Below are 23016 nucleotides of genomic sequence, written 5' to 3'. Positions count from 1 at the left end.
AGCATTCACATTGTCAGGAGATCTTGCAGTCAGCTTCCTGCCAGAACTGGGTGTTCCTGCCTTCTTGTTGAGGTTGTTTACTGATCCAGTGGCTTGAAATTTGTGTGCCCAACGATAAATTTGGTTTTTCTGGGGATAGTTGTTGAAGTTGAACTTCCTGCGAAATTTTGCTTGCACCGTTTTGAATGATTTCGACTCCAAATAAGTAGTGACGGAAAATATTTTTTCCTCCTTTGTCCAAGGCATTTTGATTGATAATTATTAGTTGTTATGGTCTCCTCTCTTCGAATCTGAAAAAAAAAGAACAAGAACATTAATATTGGCAGAATTATTAGCAGTGACATGGGTTCCATGTATTTTGAGACACCCTGTACTTTGCGTGCAGACACCACGTCCTAGAATTGGTGCTCGGCGCAGCGTTTGAAGCAACCACGGGGACAGCATCAACTGGTCCTGAGATTCTACTCTTCAAGTGCTTCCGCAATCAATGGCTCTTCATTGACCAGCGACAATTCCAAACGGCGGACACAGATGTGGTCACCAAAGCCGCAATTTCTGAATTCAGAACGGAACTCATTGAGTTTGCTAAGTCACAGGCTCATCAAGTGCATGATGACTATCAGGAATTACTTAATCTTTCCGTCATCTTCCTGGGTGGAATTCCACACAAGGGCATCAAGTTCCGTGCCCCTGGTGCCATGCACCGGGCTCGATGGATGGCTAAGGTGCTCTACGCCATCAAGATCTGGCTTTTCCGTCACCAGTTCCAAATGACAAACACTGAGGTACGCATAATTCGAGATCTCACTCTCTTTTCCATTCTTGTGTACATGAAGGTGTGGACAACAGCTTCCCAATCCATCGAAGCACTGCTGAACGATTGGGAATTGATGAGGACGCTCATTCGATATTCGGACAATAAGATCTCTGATGCTACTATGAAGAAGCTAGCTGCGCACCTATGGTACCTTTCGGGAGAGGCAGTGGGTCTAGCATTTTTTGATGAGGATTTCGACGGAAATGAAGTGCAACATGGTCAAAGCGTTGGACGAGTAAGCCCCTGACAGGCCACCAAGACATCCTCGTATTTTGGAAGCAACATTCCTCAACGATAGCAAGGGATGAGTACAATTGGTCACGAAGAACAACCGTGGATTCTTCTCAAAACTTCAATTGTCAAAAGACTTCCTACTCTACCATCCCAGTTCATGGACGTCAAACCCTGACTACGTGCAATCTCGGGCTCTGGTCTCCAAGCTTGCGGTGGTGAACGACAGAGCCGAACGGGCTGTGGCTCTGGTACAGGAGCTGAATGGAAAGTTTACATTGAAAGAGGAACAGTTCCAGTTCACTGTCCAAGTTGTCACCGAGCACAGAAGGCGACACCTAGCTCCGAATAAATCAGCATTGATGAAGATGTGAAGGAAGTATCAGTGTATGAGCATCGATATTCGTATTATTTGCGTTTTTCCAAAGTTCTACTTTTGTTACTTTGCCATTTTTTGAATGTATTACCTCGTGAAATTATTTTTTTACATTTTTACAGTAAATATTATGTTCGTGCAATTTGCGTTTTTTCAATGTCCTACTTAAATTATGGTATTTGGTTAAAATATTATTATACGACAGCGAAGCTTACTTGGTTGTTTGGGATGGCGGCATCCTCCCAACACTAAAAGGGGTAACGTCTAATGGAATACTAGGAAGTCTGCTCTTAAGCAAGAAAAACCCGAAATTATGAAATAAAGGAAAATGGTTATTTGGTTTATTTCCAAGAAGTAGAAAGTGATGTGAACAAACGGACATTATTTAAAGTTGAATGGGCGACCTCCAAATGATGGCTAATCAGGACCAAATTTCTTCTACTCAGTTTTTACACCAAGTGGAATACTATTACGGGGTGAGACTGAAAAAATCAATCTTTAAATTTCCGCCCACTATTAATAGTGACACCCTAATGTGTATATGTGTATGCATGTGTGTCGGTGTATATGTGTATACATGTGTGTTGGTGTACATAGTGCTGTTAGCTAGATTCAAAATCCCGTCTCGGAACCGTCTCGATAAATTTTCAATGTTCATAACGGGATCTCGGTTCGGCTCGGTTCCCGGCAAAGTAAAAAAAAAAAAAAAAAAAAAAATCAATAAATAATAAGGCTTCAAAAGTAATGGAATTTCATTACAATATATAAACAACAATGAAAAAAATTCATTTCTGATGTTGAGTACTTAAATTCCGACTTAGCTTCCATTTACCGGGATGAAATAAAATACACCGCCTACATGCAGATGATTGGCCACCGATGGGACCGGGTTATCTCATTACAGTTTGTATTGTCGTGTAATTTCTTGCTCGGAATGTTAGAGAGAGGGAGAAAATGTTTCTGCCCAGGCATATTCGAGTCCCGGTTGGAGTTTCATTATCATTTTGTGAGTTGTGATCGCCAAGGGGCTCCCCCCCCCCCCCCGTTCCCCTCCCCTCTCCTCCCCCGCCCGGCAATGCCGGGTTCTTCTGCTAGTAAATTATAAAGCAGGCGGTGTAGTGATCACGCCCCCCCCGCCCTCCTTATTTTGACTCTGACTAAAGTAAACGTAATCAACTTATCAGGCCTAAAGTGGAGATAAGATAACCAAAATACTTTCACATTCAAACCGTCAAACCAAACCCCGAGGGATTCTTACAATTTATAGTTATGGCGTTGCAATTAAACATAAACGTTCATCAAAAACTCATTTCATAAAACTACATAACGTATTGTACTTGTATTAATACATTGTGTGTAGAATAATCCGTTATAAACGTGTTTTTAATCTAAATAAACATCGTCCCTCCATTCACGGGGCTCGAGCGAGTTAGTCCTTGAGCCAGACCAAAAGTAATGCTCCGGCGGGGGGAGTAATTCTCATTATGATTTTCCATTAGACCAATGTCTCAAGTGTCAGAAAAGGTGTGATGCACATCTGAGAACGGTAGCTTAGTGCCCGGATGGACGCCATCTTTGAAACCACCCAGCTCGAAAATGCCCATTTGGTGGGGTACATTGTTGCACGTGTATCTGGACTTCTATACTAGCTATCGATGTGCGGTTGACGACTAAATATACGTCCGATGTGTACCGTCTAAATAAAAAATAATATGAAGCATTTTGTTTTAGATTAATTATTATAAAAATCAATTATCGAAAAAAAATCATATATTTTTCAATATTTTATTATTAGACTTGTACTTTTTTTAGTGAAACAACACTGGTATGATTTTCCAAATTATGCATTGTGCTACACCGTTTATCTGTCTATAAAAATAACTCAAAAACTAAAACATATCATCCACCACGAGTTTACAACAAATAAATGTAAAGAGGCATAAAATGACTTAGGCCGCCGCTGGCATTATCTATTCTGACGATAACGCAAGTTAGGAATGTCGTACGGAGAGGATTTTAACACCATACGATATCTAATAAGCAGGCGGAAATTGTTACATAGGAAATCTGGACTTTGGTGGCCATCTTGGATTTCAAAATGGCCGCCAATTATATTAATTATTCATTACTAGAGTTTGGAAAGACGTATGGAGCTGATTTTAACACCATACGATGTATATTCCTAATAAGCAAGCGGAGGTATCATTGAACATGTCATGTTTTAGTCAAATAACACCGGTATGATCTTCCAAATTATACATTTTGCTAAACCGTTTATCTGTCTATAAAGATTTTCAGGCAATTTGGCCTGCATTATAATAGAGAACAACATATGCTATACAATATACAGTGCACACAAAGTTAATCATCAGAGTCGCCATCAGAGTCATTGGCATCCTGAGCCACGATAGCATCATCCTGCACCATGTTGGAGCATCCCTGCAGCTTACACACAACAGTGCACTTCAACCCATTCAGTATGCAGGAGCAATCTGACGGTCGACACGTCCTTCTGCATGTGCATGAGATGAGATTCAAGACGACATCTGGAGCTGGTAGACCCGCCATCCATCGGATTGTGAGCGAACCGCCATCATCGAGTTCCCAACCATGTCCTGCTGATGGTGTTGGGACGTCTGGTAGGTTTTCAAGGCTGCGTCGCCAGATAGCCGCCTGATAGTTGGCCCTAAGCGTATGCTGCATCAAGGAGTCTTCACAAGGCGGCAATTGTCCAGATTCGATCTGGCCCTTCTTTGCACAGAACATGTGATAACGGAGCGAATTAACACCGACGATCTTCGTGTTCTTGGCGTACAGCTGACACGTGAAGGCCTGAATGCTATTGAAGACGTCTGTTGGTACATTCCACGAAGATCCCAGATCTGTGAATGCTTGAAGATACAGCTCATTCGCTTGCACAAGCTTCAAAGCCTTTATCTTTCCTTGGCTAGCCAGAGCACTCACAGTGTCACACCCGCTCCATGCATGAAGCCCTGGCAATGCACTGCAAACTCCAGACCCCAATACCGCAGCCAACTTTCCAACGTCGATCATTCTGACTCGAACCTTTGTTCCTCGTCTGATGAAGAGCTGACTATCGATGGTTCTGCTGAGATGAAGACTGATGATCAGAACGTCGGTGTCATCTGCCACTAAGATGATCGTCTTGTAGTGGGTAGCGGCGTGCTTTGCGTGGAGAAACATACGCGTGTCTGCTTCCTCGTGGCTACATTCGAGTGCTTGCCTGTACAACTCGGGGCATTTTTCGTGGAGTTGCGTCATCTGTGCATAGTACACTGGTAGATATCTAGCATAGTTCACCTTGTTCATTGCGAAACACCAAGGGATCACTCTTCTGACACAAGCCAAGTGAAGCATCCAGTCGCCTTCTCTATCCGCACGAATCAACCCCAGCAGGGTCTCTACCATATCAATATACATCATCCAGAAGCGAGCCAGGTCTCCATGTTTGGTTCGCAGAAAATGTAGGTATTTCGCGAACATGTCAAAGCTCTGTACACATGAATCATCATCGAGAGCAGCAGCGAGAGTCTCGTGGCAAACATCCTCCTTGATGCTGCGAATTTTGAGGTCAGTGCTTCGAATCTGGGGTTCCTTGTCAGGATGATTGCTTTCTATCCACACCTGGAAGCCCTTCCAAATGATGCGCATTAGTGCCTCGTACATCAACTTGTGGAGTCGCACAGCACGGTTGTATTGCTTGCCTTCCAGAACCCTGTTGATGGAACCTTCAGCGATTACTCCTGACTCAACAGCTACATCCCGAAGGCCTGCATCTCCAAACATTTTCCCAATGCTCGACATGAAGTTACAGATGGTATGGAAGTTCCCCATCATGAGCACGATTCTTCCATATCGATCGACATCTTTCCATGCTATTTCGGTCGCCTTAGCAAATAGTGCCTGGTCTAGCACCACCGGTATACGCTCAAGCTGAAGTGATGACATGATGTTCAGAGCTTCTCAGAGGATTTCTTGCACTGTTGCCATATCTGTGGCAGGCGCGTTTATAGTCGGCAGGTAGCCAACTACATCTTCCGTCACCTGAACACGATCTCTAGTCATGATGTTGAAACCAGTCCACGAACTGATTGTCTGGTCGCATGGTTCCAGCATGCGAGTCATAATCCATACGTGATTTCGGCGCTGCGCAAGGGATGTTGCGCCTGCAAGAGTGTCAGAAAGATCTGCAGGCTTGATTGCAGGTGGGCCCTCTCGTTTCCCACCGCTGTATATTGGAACTGAATCGCTGGATGACGGGATAGATCGCTTCTTATCTGCTTTGGATACTGCCGATGGAGGTTGGGGCGGCAAACACGACTGCGACTTCGGTTGGACGATGATACCGTTGACGCGATGCGATGTTCCGCCACCACTCAGCGATTCCTCTAGCCTGTCGATGTTATCGAATGCTAATACAGTCGGGACCGAAGGGTGCACATGTGACGGAAGTGGTACTGTATCTTTCTCCACACTTGCTAATTTGTCTATGCATAGCGCTGTCTCGATTTCTTCCAGAACTGTGTACGAAGATCCGTGCCCGAGTCGATTCAATATTCTGATGACCTCTGTATTACCGGTGAGCGTTTTCATGACCCACGGAAGTAGGACATGCTTCGATGTTCTGATGGTACCCCGGTGTACAGCATTGATGATATCTTGAGCCATCGACCATACCAGTGTGTCGGCACGCGCAGAGCTACCCCCACTCCCGCAAATCAAAGTATGCAGAAATACACGAAGAGAATCTGGTATCTTCACGTAATCTGAAGTGAGTTCTGCTGGCTGAGGCGGCCAACGTTCATTGTAATGAGCATCTTTGATCTGGTGTCGCAGTGAAGTAGCTGCACGCACAATGTTACTTTCACCGTCCGTTCGTTCAAATGCTTTCACTTCTGCTTTCAGGTTTACGCACTCTGCAGCAATCTCTCGCTTTGTCAGATTATCGGGCATCAAGTATACACGGTGTTTCACATTGAAGAAGATGAGCGATTCTCCAAACTCTCTTTGTAATGTGCGCTGCAGATTCTTCTTGATGGAGTCACGAACATCAACTGAAAATGTATCTGAAGACAGGATATCTGTTGCAACATCAACTATTGGAACAATCCTCGGGTTCAAGAACAAGTCAGTGCGAATGAAATTGAATATACATCGTATCATTTCTTTTTTCTCGATATTATCTTCAATGTCAGTTTCTACTTGAGGTTTTTGGGGCCGTGTGTAGTTTCTATAGCAGGAGAAGTGGTAGTGAGCCTCAGCTGCAACCATATCTCGTGTAGTCAATGCCAAAACTCTCTCATCATTGCGAGCTGTCGCAGCATCTCTTATTGTCTTATCTGCTCGAAGTTCAACAGCCAAGACAACTGTTTCACGGGTACGACTGCCTTTTATGAATTTTGAAGCACGCTGGCAAAAAATGCATTTATCATCGTAGACCGTTGAAGTTGATCCTGTCTCTTCCCGTGATGATCGCCGTCGCACCGCATCGCCAGTATCAACTGAAGAACTTCTAGCTGCATTGGTCAAAGTAGCTAGGTGGTTTTTGTGAGTGAAGTCTGATCTACAAGCCCTATGGTATAATATTGGAATATTAGGAAGTTCAACTGCGCCTTCTTGGACTAGCTTTAGAATTGGATAAAAGTTTCTAACTGCGGCTGCGTCACACAATGTCTTCCAAGAACTGTTGCCCGCTGCCTTGCTTAGTTCAGAGAGTGGCGACTTCTTGCTGCACAGGATGCACGTTCCGGACTCAGGTTCAATCTTCGCCCGTTTCGCCTCGACACCGGCCATCTCAGCTGAAAGAACAAAAAGACTGACGTTAGATTACTCCGATATCCGAAAAGTTCGCCAGCTTACATAGACATACTCATCCAAGTCAGTGAACATGTTAGATGGCGCCACAATACAACTCTATAATAGAGTTGTATGTGGCGCCATCTAACATGTTCACTTTTAGTTCTTAAGCCACCCCCCCCCCCCCCCTCAGAAATTAATCAGGTCACCGCAACAAATCTCAGACTGAGATATAGAATATAGAATATAGATATAGAATAGACTGACGTCACTTTCGGCACTGGGTTCTGTGGGTTGATTATCGGCGGGAAATTCCAACTGACATAGTTTCGGTTTGTGGAAAGTGCATGCCTTTTCATATATTTTTTGTGTAAACTCGTGGTGGATGATATGTTTTAGTTTTTGAGTTATTTTTATAGACAGATAAACGGTGTAGCACAATGCATAATTTGGAAAATCATACCAGTGTTGTTTCACTAAAAAAAGTACAAGTCTAATAATAAAATATTGAAAAATATATGATTTTTTTTCGATAATTGATTTTTATAATAATTAATCTAAAACAAAATGCTTCATATTATTTTTTATTTAGACGGTACACATCGGACGTATATTTAGTCGTCAACCGCACATCGATAGCTAGTATAGAAGTCCAGATACACGTGCAACAATGTACCCCACCAAATGGGCATTTTCGAGCTGGGTGGTTTCAAAGATGGCGTCCATCCGGGCACTAAGCTACCGTTCTCAGATGTCCATCACACCTTTTCTGACACTTGAGACATTGGTCTAATGGAAAATCATAATGAGAATTACTCCCCCCGCCGGAGCATTCACTTCAAAATATGGCCGGTTGGCTCAAGGACTAAGTCCCTCGATATTAATGTGCAAAAGACCATAGCAACCACATTCCGTAACTCGTCTCCAAGGACGGACACGTGACCGCAGCGGGGCGGGGCGAGGCGGAGTGATACAGCGGAAGGATTCAACGGTTTAAATTAAGCCGCGATGCGGCGGATTTTCATTGTGACCTTCATCCTGATGTCGTTACTTCCGCCACCAAAGGTCGATGGAGATTATGTTTTCACTCCTGTCTGTTTGTCCGTTTGTTTGTGAACACAATATCTCAAAAAGTTGTGGACGGATTCGGACGACATTTTGTGGAGATGCAGCGTGTGTGACAAGGACGAAATGATTAGATGTTGGTGAAGATCCGGATTCGGAATTCGGATTCGTTTGCAGTGAATTGTTTGTTGACAAGGGGAAAATCCTGGAACAGTGAGTTTACTTTATCTATCATCGTTTGTGTCAGTTCAGCTGCACTTGCGAAAAATGATGCTTGTGCAGAAGCAGAGTAATGAAAGCAAGGCTCAATAAATGCCTCTATTATGGAAAATATCTGCAAGAAGTTGTAATTTTAACCGGGATTTTTTTACCGAGAAATTGCGTCAGTCAATTTATCTCGGGACCATCCCGAGACCGTCTCGAAAGCCGAAACCGCCGGGATTTCGTCCCGGTCTCGGCTCGGTTGACAGCCCTAGGTGTACATGTGTGTGTGTGTGTACATGTGTGTGTGTGTGTGTATGTGTGTGTGTGACCCACTCTCTTCCATGTGTTATGTGGGAGGGAGAGGATTTGAGCTCTTCAAGTCACATTTTACATGAGATGCAATAACACATTTCAAACAGTATTTCCCATGTGCACGCACATTCATTCACATGTTATCAGAAGAAAATACATTGTGTAGATTACATTATTTGTGGATCTGATAAATTGCCAGGAACCATTTTGTGAAACTGAATGTGCAGGTGCAGCATCTAACTCAATATGTCCAAATGTCACACACGTCCACGCCCAAGGAATTCCCACGGGCGACCCCACTAGTCACTAATAATTTGCCAATAAGTGATGAAACCAGTTCAGCAGCTGATGTGAGCTTGTGTCATTGGGGTTTTTATTCTTGTGCTACCTCGAACTGCCTGCAGCTGTGCAATAATTCACATGGAGCTTGAAACAGTGCAGATCTCATCTTGTGCACTCCCAACAATGGATGGAGGCCTTCAATGGCACAAGAGAACAGGGCCATCTCTCACGACAGATCTCGAGCTTTCTATCCAGTCTGGAACCTCATCCTGCTCTCCAAACTCCATGCGTATGGCAAACAAAGCCACCTCCACACATGGCTTACTGATTTTCTCTACACTTGGATGTAATGCGTGCCTCTCAACGCAATCCTTTCACCTCTGCTACCTGTCAAAGACGAAGTGCCAGAGTGCTGGGCCCAGTCCTCTTATTCATCACCAATCTCTCTGAATCCCTGGAAAATCCTCTTTATCTCTGATGATGACTCGAATTTCTGCCGTGACATCCCTCTTTCTCCAGAGAGACAGGCAGAAGCATCTTCCCCCTTTCTGGACCTTGATAAAATCACAGGCAGCTCACTTAGAATGTGTTTTCAATTCTGGCAAATACAACACTCTCACTACCTCTCTCTTAAACAACTTTATGGCATCATACTGCCCCCCCCCTCCAACTCCCCCACTCTCCACATGTTTCTGCACAGAACACACAGTCAACCAGCAAACCCGTTCTGGTGAAACTACCCAAATTCAGGACCAGTGCTTGCTCTGGTGCAACTATCCAAATTCCAGGATCAGTGCTTGCTCCACTACTTCCGCCTGTGGAACAAACAGTGGAACCAACTTCCACATTCTCTTCAATCTCATTCTTCCCTCCAACTCTTCAAGACAGCTGTTCACCACAATCTCAGATCATAACCTTAGTGAGGAGCATGTGATGTAATCAGAAGTGATGTCGATCACACAACTCACCATTCGGCTGGTCCCTTTGCTCCTCTTCCAGACCCAAAGAGTACACATCATCTATTTTTAACTGCAGAATCGCAGAAGATCCTTCCAGCTCCTCAATCTTCATTCCACACCCGAGCACAGTCAGCTGTTCCGATTCTGGCGGCACCCGACAGGAATCCTTCCAACAGCCAACCTGAGGTTACATGATGGGTGAACCTTCAAAGAGGCAATAAACATACTGATTGCCCTGATTACCTTGATCCAACACAGTACCTTCATGTAGTTTTAATTTTATACGTTTTTAATTTTATAATGTCGAAACTTGAGGAGAGGAAGGACCTCCACAGAGTAAGTTGATGACGTTCAATGACAACTTCAAAGATGAGTGGGAAGAATAATTTTCATTTTTTAAAACTCCAACAGAAAGTGTGTGGTTAAATTGTGATGGACATGTAAATGTGGTGAAGAGAAGCAACAAAGAACGCCATTTTAACACACCACGAGAGGATTGCAAGTGAGTACCCTCCAAAAACGACCCCCAAGGAAGGTATAAGTTAGAGCAGCTATGAATGCTTAATTTACGATCATGCATACATTTGCAAAGAAGAAGAATCCCTTTGAAGAAGGTGAGGTAATAAAGGAAGCTATGCTAGCAGCATACAAAACGTTTATTTCAAGAATTCAAAAATTAGTCAAAAATTATGTCTGACATAAACGATGTTCAGCTATCTGAAAACCCAGTTATGAGGAGAACAAAATAAATATTGAAAAATGTCACTTGTATGCTTCAGCAGGATTTGATGTGTTGTGAATTTTTCAGCATTGAAGTTGGTGAATCAAAGGATGTGTGTGACAACGCTGAGTTGTGCATTTTTGGCAGGGTTGGTTTTGAGGATTGTACTTTTTTTTTTTGTATACATGGTGGAGGCTCGTGGAAGAGCGAAAATGAGTATACTGATTGGATCAGGATGCAATCGGACAAAAGGAACATTTCAGAGAGAGGAGGGAAATGCCAACAACGTTTCACACAGAATTTCCTTCAACTCGATGTTTGAACTTAAAATAACATTAATTAAATAATTTTAAAAAACACCTTTCAAAAATCTCTCCCAACATATTATCTAAAGAGTAACTTTCATGTCACGAAAAGCTCTCATTTCGGTTTGAAACGTAATATATCACGTCGTAATAATCTATTTGAAATGTAATTGCACCACCGAGAAACCGAAAACAAAAAATACACGGAGTGAACATATTTATCAAGCTTGGAAGCATTCTTTACAAGAGATCGGTGCCCCTTTGCAAAAAAAAAACTATCAAGTCCAACTGAATATGCATCTGTCACAGTCGTATGTATACGAGAGATCTGGGAAACCCCAATTTAAAGTAAATTTAAGTAAAACATCAGAGTAAATGGGGCACAAACAAACAACAACAGGCATTTTAAGGCCATTTTCCCTGCAAGAATGGGGGTTAGCCTTGCGGGCCCCATGACAATTTTCTCAATTTTTCCCTGTTTTCTGCATCTCCCATTGTTAAACCCCTTGCCCACATTTCTTCTTCCACCACCTTTAGCCAAGTCTTTCTCGGTCTTCCCCGTCTTCTACTTCCTTCTACATTCATTTCCTTCACTCTTCTCAACCATAGCAGATAGCGAAATTATCAATTTTTTGAGACCCAAAAGCTCTACCTTTGACTCATCTGTCCAGAGCACATTGTTCCAGAAGTGCTGGTCTTTGCCTGGGTGTTTCATTGGCGAACTTTAGACTTGCGCTGATGTTCTTTCTGGACAGCAAAGGTTTCCTCCTGGCACACCTCCCATGTAGATCAAATTTGTGCAGCCTCTTTCTAATGGTAGACTCGTGCACTTTGACATCAACAGTGGCAAGAGCTACCTGTGTGTCCCGTGATGACATTCTGGGGTTCTTAGAGATTTCTTTCAGCATCTTGCGGTCTCCTCTCGGGCTGAACTTGTTGGGGCGGCCTGGCCTGAACAAGTTGGCAGTTGTTTGGAATCTTCTCCGCTTGTAGATGATCTTCCGGACAGTCGAATGATTGATTTCAAATTGTTTGGAGATCTTTTTAAATCCCTTCCCAGACTCGTAGTCAAATATGACCTTCTTTCTGAAGGCCTCAGAGAACTCTTTTGATCTAGGCATGGTGACGCTGCACACTTCAACAACAAAGAGTAAACCAAACTAAATGTCTGAGGTTTAAACAAGACAGATTCCTCCAAGATCCTCTCTGACTATGTTCTAATCATTTGCACCTGAGCTGGTGCACCTGATTCCAATTTTAGGTATTTGAAGTAGTGATAAATGTAGGGGTGCACTTACTTTTTCCACATGCGAAATTTGCATTTATGTTTATTTAAATTATACAATGGACTACAAAATGTAAATGTTTCATGATATTTGTTATATTATATCACTTTTATCTATCAATATTGTTGAAATGAAGATGAAATAGCTGTATGTTGAAAAAGTCAAAACTTTACGTGGGGTGTACTTCCTTTTTCACGTGACTGTATATCCCACAATCCCGTCGGCCCTCCCGCTTTTCTATAGTCCATGGGCTGAGTAGGGTTTACATGCACCGCCCCCAAAACTTAACTTCCCGGGTATGTCCATGTACTCCCCACCCTAGGGGTTAGGAAAAACCATGTTAACAGAAAAAAAACTCATTCCCTCATAGTTAGACCTCTGGTGACCTCATTAGTGACCTCATTTGCATATAACACATATCATTGTAAAGAGTGTCCCATGACAAACATTTTGAGGGGTCATATGCAACCATAGGATGACGAGGTAAAAAGTTATGGCCATTTGAATTTCGCCTACCCCTAATTTTCGGAAATCACTGACACAGGGGGGGGTAACATCAACATATGCGTGGGAGGTACCTTGGGAATGAGTTTTTTTTCTGTTAACATGGTTTTTCCTAACCCCTAGGGTGGGGGGTACATGGACATACCCGGGAAGTTAAGTTGTGACCCTCTTCCGAATACAAGCGTTCTCCTAAAATTTTCCTCCATGCCTCCTGTGCCTTTGCTACCTCTTTCTTTGCAGCCTTATTGGCTGCCATATAACTTTCATGCTCTGCCTTTTCTGCCCCCATGCCCTCCGCCTTCTGCCACTCCATGAATTTCTTCCTCTTCTCGTCAATCCTCTTTCCAACTTCATCATCCCACCACCATGTTTCCGAGTGCCTCGGTGGTCCTTTTGTCCATCCACATACCTCACCAACAACTCCCAACAGCCTATCATTCATTGACATCCAACCACTTTCAAGCTCAACCACATCATCCTCGACCATACTCAGCCTCTCTTTTAATGCCTCCCTCACTGTCACCTCTTTCAACCTCCACACCTTATTTCTCGGTTGGTACTTCACCTGCCGAGCTCTCCTCGCACCTTTCACCCTTATGTCGCAGACAACCAAGTGGTGCTGTGAAACAGCCTCCTCCCCCGGGATCACCTTTGTGTCCCGGAGTTGCCCCCTATCTCACCTACGCACCATGAGGTAGTCAACTGTTGTCGTCGACCCACTACACCTGACGTGTATGTAACAAGCTTATTATTACATTACCATTATTACACTTCCAACCAAGTAAATCAATTAATATATTTCCAAGCAAGTAAATCTATTATTACATTACCAACCAAGTAAATCTATTATTACATTTCCAACCAATTAAATCTATTATTACATTTCCAACCAAGTAAATTAATGATTACATTTCCAACCAAGTAAATCTATTATTACATTTCCAACCAAGTAAATCTATTATTACATTTCCAACCAAGTAAATCTATTATTACATTTCCAACCAAGTAAATCTATTATTACATTTCCAACCAAGTAAATCTATTATTACATTTCCAACTAAGTAAATCTGTTATGACATTTCCAACCAAGTAAATCTATTATTACATTTCCAACCAAGTAAATCTATTATTACATTTCCAACCAAGTAAATCTATTATTACATTTCCAACCAAGTAAATCTATTATTCCATTTCCAACCAAGTAAATCTATAATTACATTTCTAACCAAGTAAATCTATTATTACATTTCCAACCAAGTAAATCTATGATTACATTTCCAACCAAGTAAATCTATTATTACATTTCCAACCAAGTAAATCTATTATTACATTTCCAACCAAGTAAATCTATTATTACATTTCCAACCAAGTAAATCTATTATTACATTTCCAACCAAGTAAATCTATTATTACATTTCCAACTAAGTAAATCTATTATTACATTTCCAACCAAGTAAATCTATTATTACATTTCCAACCAAGTAAATCTATTATTACATTTCCAACCAAGTAAATCTATTATTACATTTCTAACCAAGTAAATCTATTATTACATTTCCAACTAAGTAAATCTATGATTACATTTCCAACCAAGTAAATCTATTATTACATTTCCAACCAAGTAAATCTATTATTACATTTCCAACCAAGTAAATCTATTATTACATTTCCAACCAAGTAAATCTATTATTACATTTCCAACCAAGTAAATCTATTATTACATTTCCAACTAAGTAAATCTATTATTACATTTCCAACCAAGTAAATCTATTATTACATTTCCAACCAAGTAAATCTATTATTACATTTCCAACCAAGTAAATCTATTATTACATTTCGAACCAAGTAAATCTATTATTACATTTCCAACGAAGTAAATCTGTTATTACATTTCCAACTAAGTAAATCTGTTATTACATTTCCAACCAAGTAAATCTATTATTACATTTCCAACCAAGTAAATCTATTATTACATTTCCAACGAAGTAAATCTATTATTACATTTCCAACGAAGTAAATCTATTATTACATTTCTAACCAAGTAAATCTATTATTACATTTCCAACCAAGTAAATCTATTATTACATTTCCAACCAAGTAAATCTATTATTACATTTCCAACCAAGTAAATCTATTATTACATTTCCAACCAAGTAAATCTATTATTACATTTCCAACCAAGTAAATCTATTATTACATTTCTAACCAAGTAAATCTATTATTACATTTCCAACGAAGTAAATCTGTTATTACATTTCCAACTAAGTAAATCTGTTATTACATTTCCAACCAAGTAAATCTATTATTACATTTCCAACCAAGTAAATCTATTATTACATTTCCAACGAAGTAAATCTATTATTACATTTCCAACGAAGTAAATCTATTATTACATTTCTAACCAAGTAAATCTATTATTACATTTCCAACCAAGTAAATCTATTATTACATTTCCAACCAAGTAAATCTATTATTACATTTCCAACCAAATAAATCTATGATTACATTTCCAACCAAGTAAATCTATTATTACATTTCCAACCAAGTAAATCTATTATTACATTTCCAACGAAGTAAATCTATTATTACATTTCCAACCAAGTAAATCTATTATTACATTTCCAACCAAGTAAATCTATTATTACATTTCCAACCAAGTAAATCTATTATTACATTTCCAACCAAGTAAATCTATTATTACATTTCCAACCAAGTAAATCTATTATTACATTTCCAACGAAGTAAATCTATTATTACATTTCCAACGAAGTAAATCTATTATTACATTTCTAACCAAGTAAATCTATTATTACATTTCCAACCAAGTAAATCTATTATTACATTTCCAAACAAGTAAATCTATTATTACATTTCCAACCAAGTAAATCTATTATTACATTTCCAACCAAGTAAATCTATTATTACATTTCCAACCAAGTAAATCTATTATTACATTTCTAACCAAGTAAATCTATTATTACATTTCCAACGAAGTAAATCTGTTATTACATTTCCAACTAAGTAAATCTGTTATTACATTTCCAACCAAGTAAATCTATTATTACATTTCCAACCAAGTAAATCTATTATTACATTTCCAACCAAGTAAATCTATTATTACATTTCCAACGAAGTAAATCTATTATTACATTTCTAACCAAGTAAATCTATTATTACATTTCCAACCAAGTAAATCTATTATTACATTTCCAACCAAGTAAATCTATTATTACATTTCCAACCAAGTAAATCTATTATTACATTTCTAACCAAGTAAATCTATTATTACATTTCCAACCAAGTAAATCTATTATTACATTTCCAACCAAGTAAATCTATTATTACATTTCCAACCAAGTAAATCTATTATTACATTTCCAACCAAGTAAATCTATTATTACATTTCCAACCAAGTAAATCTATTATTACATTTCCAACCAAGTAAATCTATTATTACATTTCCAACGAAGTAAATCTATTATTACATTTCCAACCAAGTAAATCTATTATTACATTTCCAACCAAGTAAATCTATTATTACATTTCCAACCAAGTAAATCTATTATTACATTTCCAACCAAGTAAATCTATTATTACATTTCTAACCAAGTAAATCTATTATTACATTTCCAACCAAATAAATCTATGATTACATTTCCAACCAAGTAAATCTATTATTACATTTCCAACCAAGTAAATCTATTATTACATTTCCAACCAAGTAAATCTATTATTACATTTCCAACGAAGTAAATCTATTATTACATTTCCAACGAAGTAAATCTATAATTACATTTCTAACCAAGTAAATCTATACACAAAGAATTAAGTTAAGCACCCCCCCCGTTTTTTTACAACCTCGCACATTACAAGTTTGTTGTCGTCAAAACAGTGTAATATACCCATGATATTGCTATATTTTCTGGAGAAGTGATATTATGGTCACATAAAAACATAACAATCATGCCGTTTTCAATATTTTATTCTGAATAATTTAAGGTGAAATTTTTTGGGAATTTTAGGCATATTTTCACCTCAATTTAAGTATGGAGCTATAGGTCCATCACGGACAGTGTGGATGACGTTTATGTTTTCTAACGTACAGTCATTGTTCTGAGAAGACCTCTAGCGATCTTTGCGTCAATAACGTGTGTAGGACCCACGTGATCGGATCACTGACTCAACCAATCACTTTTTTTCACTTTGATCACTCAATTTCATCAATGGATAATTGCTAATGTCATACCAATCATTATTTGATCTCACATACCTTAGAATATATGCCAATGTATACATATACACAAAGAATATATATTAGGGGGTGCTTACCTTAATTCGTTGTGTAGGGGTGCTTAACTTAATTCTTTGTGTATATTATTACATTTCCAACGAAGTAAATCTAGTATTACATTTCCAACCAAGTAAATCTATTATTACATTTCCAACCAAGTAAATCTATTATTACATTTCCAACCAAGTAAATCTATAATTACATTTCCAACCAAGTAAATCTATTGTTGGAAAGTAAATCTATTATTACATTTCCAACCAAGTAAATCTATTATTACATTTCCAACCAAGTAAATCTATAATTACATTTCCAACCAAGTAAATCTTTGATGACATATCCAACCAAGTAAATATATTATGACATTTCCAACCAAGTAAATATATTATTACATTTCCAACCAAGTAAATATATTATTACATTTCTAACCAAGTAAATCTATGATTACATTTCCAACCAAGTAAATCTATTATTACATTTCCAACCAAGTAAATCTATTATTACATTTCCAACCAAGTAAATCTATTATTACATTTCCAACCAAGTAAATCTATTATTACATTTCCAACCAAGTAAATCTATTATTACATTTCCAACTAAGTAAATCTATTATTACATTTCCAACCAAGTAAATCTATTATTACATTTCCAACCAAGTAAATCTATTATTACATTTCCAACCAAGTAAATCTATTATTACATTTCGAACCAAGTAAATCTATTATTACATTTCCAACGAAGTAAATCTGTTATTACATTTCCAACTAAGTAAATCTGTTATTACATTTCCAACCAAGTAAATCTATTATTACATTTCCAACCAAGTAAATCTATTATTACATTTCCAACGAAGTAAATCTATTATTACATTTCCAACGAAGTAAATCCATTATTACATTTCTAACCAAGTAAATCTATTATTACATTTCCAACCAAGTAAATCTATTATTACATTTCCAACCAAGTAAATCTATTATTACATTTCCAACCAAGTAAATCTATTATTACATTTCCAACCAAGTAAATCTATTATTACATTTCCAACCAAGTAAATCTATTATTACATTTCTAACCAAGTAAATCTATTATTACATTTCCAACGAAGTAAATCTGTTATTACATTTCCAACTAAGTAAATCTGTTATTACATTTCCAACCAAGTAAATCTATTATTACATTTCCAACCAAGTAAATCTATTATTACATTTCCAACGAAGTAAATCTATTATTACATTTCCAACCAAGTAAATCTATTATTACATTTCCAACCAAGTAAATCTATTATTACATTTCGAACCAAGTAAATCTATTATTACATTTCCAACGAAGTAAATCTGTTATTACATTTCCAACTAAGTAAATCTGTTATTACATTTCCAACCAAGTAAATCTATTATTACATTTCCAACCAAGTAAATCTATTATTACATTTCCAACGAAGTAAATCTATTATTACATTTCCAACGAAGTAAATCTATTATTACATTTCTAACCAAGTAAATCTATTATTACATTTCCAACCAAGTAAATCTATTATTACATTTCCAACCAAGTAAATCTATTATTACATTTCCAACCAAGTAAATCTATTATTACATTTCCAACCAAGTAAATCTATTATTACATTTCCAACCAAGTAAATCTATTATTACATTTCTAACCAAGTAAATCTATTATTACATTTCCAACGAAGTAAATCTGTTATTACATTTCCAACTAAGTAAATCTGTTATTACATTTCCAACCAAGTAAATCTATTATTACATTTCCAACCAAGTAAATCTATTATTACATTTCCAACGAAGTAAATCTATTATTACATTTCCAACGAAGTAAATCTATTATTACATTTCTAACCAAGTAAATCTATTATTACATTTCCAACCAAGTAAATCTATTATTACATTTCCAACCAAGTAAATCTATTATTACATTTCCAACCAAATAAATCTATGATTACATTTCCAACCAAGTAAATCTATTATTACATTTCCAACCAAGTAAATCTATTATTACATTTCCAACGAAGTAAATCTATTATTACATTTCCAACCAAGTAAATCTATTATTACATTTCCAACCAAGTAAATCTATTATTACATTTCCAACCAAGTAAATCTATTATTACATTTCCAACCAAGTAAATCTATTATTACATTTCCAACCAAGTAAATCTATTATTACATTTCCAACCAAGTAAATCTATTATTACATTTCCAACCAAGTAAATCTATTATTACATTTCCAACCAAGTAAATCTATTATTACATTTCCAACCAAGTAAATCTATTATTACATTTCCAACCAAGTAAATCTATTATTACATTTCCAACCAAGTAAATCTATTATTACATTTCCAACGAAGTAAATCTATTATTACATTTCCAACCAAGTAAATCTATTATTACATTTCCAACCAAGTAAATCTATTATTACATTTCCAACCAAGTAAATCTATTATTACATTTCCAACCAAGTAAATCTATTATTACATTTCTAACCAAGTAAATCTATTATTACATTTCCAACCAAATAAATCTATGATTACATTTCCAACCAAGTAAATCTATTATTACATTTCCAACCAAGTAAATCTATTATTACATTTCCAACCAAGTAAATCTATTATTACATTTCCAACGAAGTAAATCTATTATTACATTTCCAACGAAGTAAATCTATAATTACATTTCTAACCAAGTAAATCTATTATTACATTTCCAACGAAGTAAATCTAGTATTACATTTCCAACCAAGTAAATCTATTATTACATTTCCAACCAAGTAAATCTATTATTACATTTCCAACCAAGTAAATCTATAATTACATTTCCAACCAAGTAAATCTATTGTTGGAAAGTAAATCTATTATTACATTTCCAACCAAGTAAATCTATTATTACATTTCCAACCAAGTAAATCTATAATTACATTTCCAACCAAGTAAATCTTTGATGACATATCCAACCAAGTAAATATATTATGACATTTCCAACCAAGTAAATATATTATTACATTTCCAACCAAGTAAATATATTATTACATTTCTAACCAAGTAAATCTATGATTACATTTCCAACCAAGTAAATCTATTATTACATTTCCAACCAAGTAAATCTATTATTACATTTCCAACCAAGTAAATCTATTATTACATTTCCAACCAAGTAAATCTATTATTACATTTCCAACCAAGTAAATCTATTATTACATTTCCAACTAAGTAAATCTATTATTACATTTCCAACCAAGTAAATCTATTATTACATTTCCAACCAAGTAAATCTATTATTACATTTCCAACCAAGTAAATCTATTATTACATTTCGAACCAAGTAAATCTATTATTACATTTCCAACGAAGTAAATCTGTTATTACATTTCCAACTAAGTAAATCTGTTATTACATTTCCAACCAAGTAAATCTATTATTACATTTCCAACCAAGTAAATCTATTATTACATTTCCAACGAAGTAAATCTATTATTACATTTCCAACGAAGTAAATCCATTATTACATTTCTAACCAAGTAAATCTATTATTACATTTCCAACCAAGTAAATCTATTATTACATTTCCAACCAAGTAAATCTATTATTACATTTCCAACCAAGTAAATCTATTATTACATTTCCAACCAAGTAAATCTATTATTACATTTCCAACCAAGTAAATCTATTATTACATTTCTAACCAAGTAAATCTATTATTACATTTCCAACGAAGTAAATCTGTTATTACATTTCCAACTAAGTAAATCTGTTATTACATTTCCAACCAAGTAAATCTATTATTACATTTCCAACCAAGTAAATCTATTATTACATTTCCAACGAAGTAAATCTATTATTACATTTCCAACGAAGTAAATCTATTATTACATTTCTAACCAAGTAAATCTATTATTACATTTCCAACCAAGTAAATCTATTATTACATTTCCAACCAAGTAAATCTATTATTACATTTCCAACCAAATAAATCTATGATTACATTTCCAACCAAGTAAATCTATTATTACATTTCCAACCAAGTAAATCTATTATTACATTTCCAACGAAGTAAATCTATTATTACATTTCCAACCAAGTAAATCTATTATTACATTTCCAACCAAGTAAATCTATTATTACATTTCCAACCAAGTAAATCTATTATTACATTTCCAACCAAGTAAATCTATTATTACATTTCCAACCAAGTAAATCTATTATTACATTTCCAACGAAGTAAATCTATTATTACATTTCCAACGAAGTAAATCTATTATTACATTTCTAACCAAGTAAATCTATTATTACATTTCCAACCAAGTAAATCTATTATTACATTTCCAACCAAGTAAATCTATTATTACATTTCCAACCAAGTAAATCTATTATTACATTTCCAACCAAGTAAATCTATTATTACATTTCCAACCAAGTAAATCTATTATTACATTTCTAACCAAGTAAATCTATTATTACATTTCCAACGAAGTAAATCTGTTATTACATTTCCAACTAAGTAAATCTGTTATTACATTTCCAACCAAGTAAATCTATTATTACATTTCCAACCAAGTAAATCTATTATTACATTTCCAACGAAGTAAATCTATTATTACATTTCCAACCAAGTAAATCTATTATTACATTTCTAACCAAGTAAATCTATTATTACATTTCCAACCAAGTAAATCTATTATTACATTTCCAACCAAGTAAATCTATTATTACATTTCCAACCAAGTAAATCTATTATTACATTTCTAACCAAGTAAATCTATTATTACATTTCCAACCAAGTAAATCTATTATTACATTTCCAACCAAGTAAATCTATTATTACATTTCCAACCAAGTAAATCTATTATTACATTTCCAACCAAGTAAATCTATGATTACATTTCCAACCAAATAAATCTATGATTACATTTCCAACCAAGTAAATCTATTATTACATTTCCAACCAAGTAAATCTATTATTACATTTCCAACCAAGTAAATCTATTATTACATTTCCAACCAAGTAAATCTATTATTACATTTCCAACCAAGTAAATCTATAATTACATTTCCAACCAAGTAAATCTATTGTTGGAAAGTAAATCTATTATTACATTTCCAACCAAGTAAATCTATTATTACATTTCCAACCAAGTAAATCTATAATTACATTTCCAACCAAGTAAATCTTTGATGACATATCCAACCAAGTAAATATATTATGACATTTCCAACCAAGTAAATATATTATTACATTTCCAACCAAGTAAATATATTATTACATTTCTAACCAAGTAAATCTATTATTACATTTCCAACCAAGTAAATATATTATTACATTTCCAACCAAGTAAATATATTATTACATTTCTAACCAAGTAAATCTATTATTACATTTCCAACCAAGTAAATCTATTATTACATTTCCAACCAAGTAATTCTATTATTACATTTCCAACAAAGTAAATCTAATATTACATTTCCAACCAAGTAAATCTATTATTACATTTCCAACCAAATAATCTAGCCTGGTGTTGGCTTGGCAGTTAGGGTGCCAGCTTGGGATCCTGGGTTCGAATCCCGGTGATCGCTGGATTAACGCCAGGCGGGTTAACTCAGCCTTTCATCCTTCCGAGGTCGGCAAATTGAGTCCCAGTTCACTGGTACCCTGTGTGTCGCAAGAGGCGACTAACAGTGTTAGTGGCAGGAAGGGCATCCGGCCATAAAACATTGCTTAAAAAAGTGGACAACGGTGACCAAAAAAGGCCAACCACCGCTCTGTGGGGGAAAAAAATGACCTCGAAAGGCAGTTCCAACCAAGTAAATCTTTTTTTCTTTTTTTTTCGTATACTGAATC

The 23016-nt window shown here is 36.5% G+C and overlaps 1 protein-coding gene across 1 annotated transcript in view; it reads right to left on the bottom strand.

Moving 5' to 3' along the window:
• The window catches only part of LOC137428444 (uncharacterized), a 74387-nt gene that overhangs the window by 36863 nt on the left and 14508 nt on the right, over nt 1-23016 (bottom strand). The window contains exon 2 of the mRNA XM_078778384.1: nt 10073-10244. Coding sequence (XP_078634510.1) covers nt 10073-10244 — 172 coding nt within the window. The remainder of the gene's footprint in view (nt 1-10072; nt 10245-23016) is intronic.

The sequence above is a fragment of the Myxine glutinosa genome, chromosome 5, assembly GCF_964187855.1.
Source record: "Myxine glutinosa chromosome 5, kmMyxGlut1.1, whole genome shotgun sequence".
Lineage (NCBI taxonomy): Eukaryota > Metazoa > Chordata > Myxini > Myxiniformes > Myxinidae > Myxine > Myxine glutinosa.
This window is presented reverse-complemented; position numbering and strand designations above follow the sequence as displayed.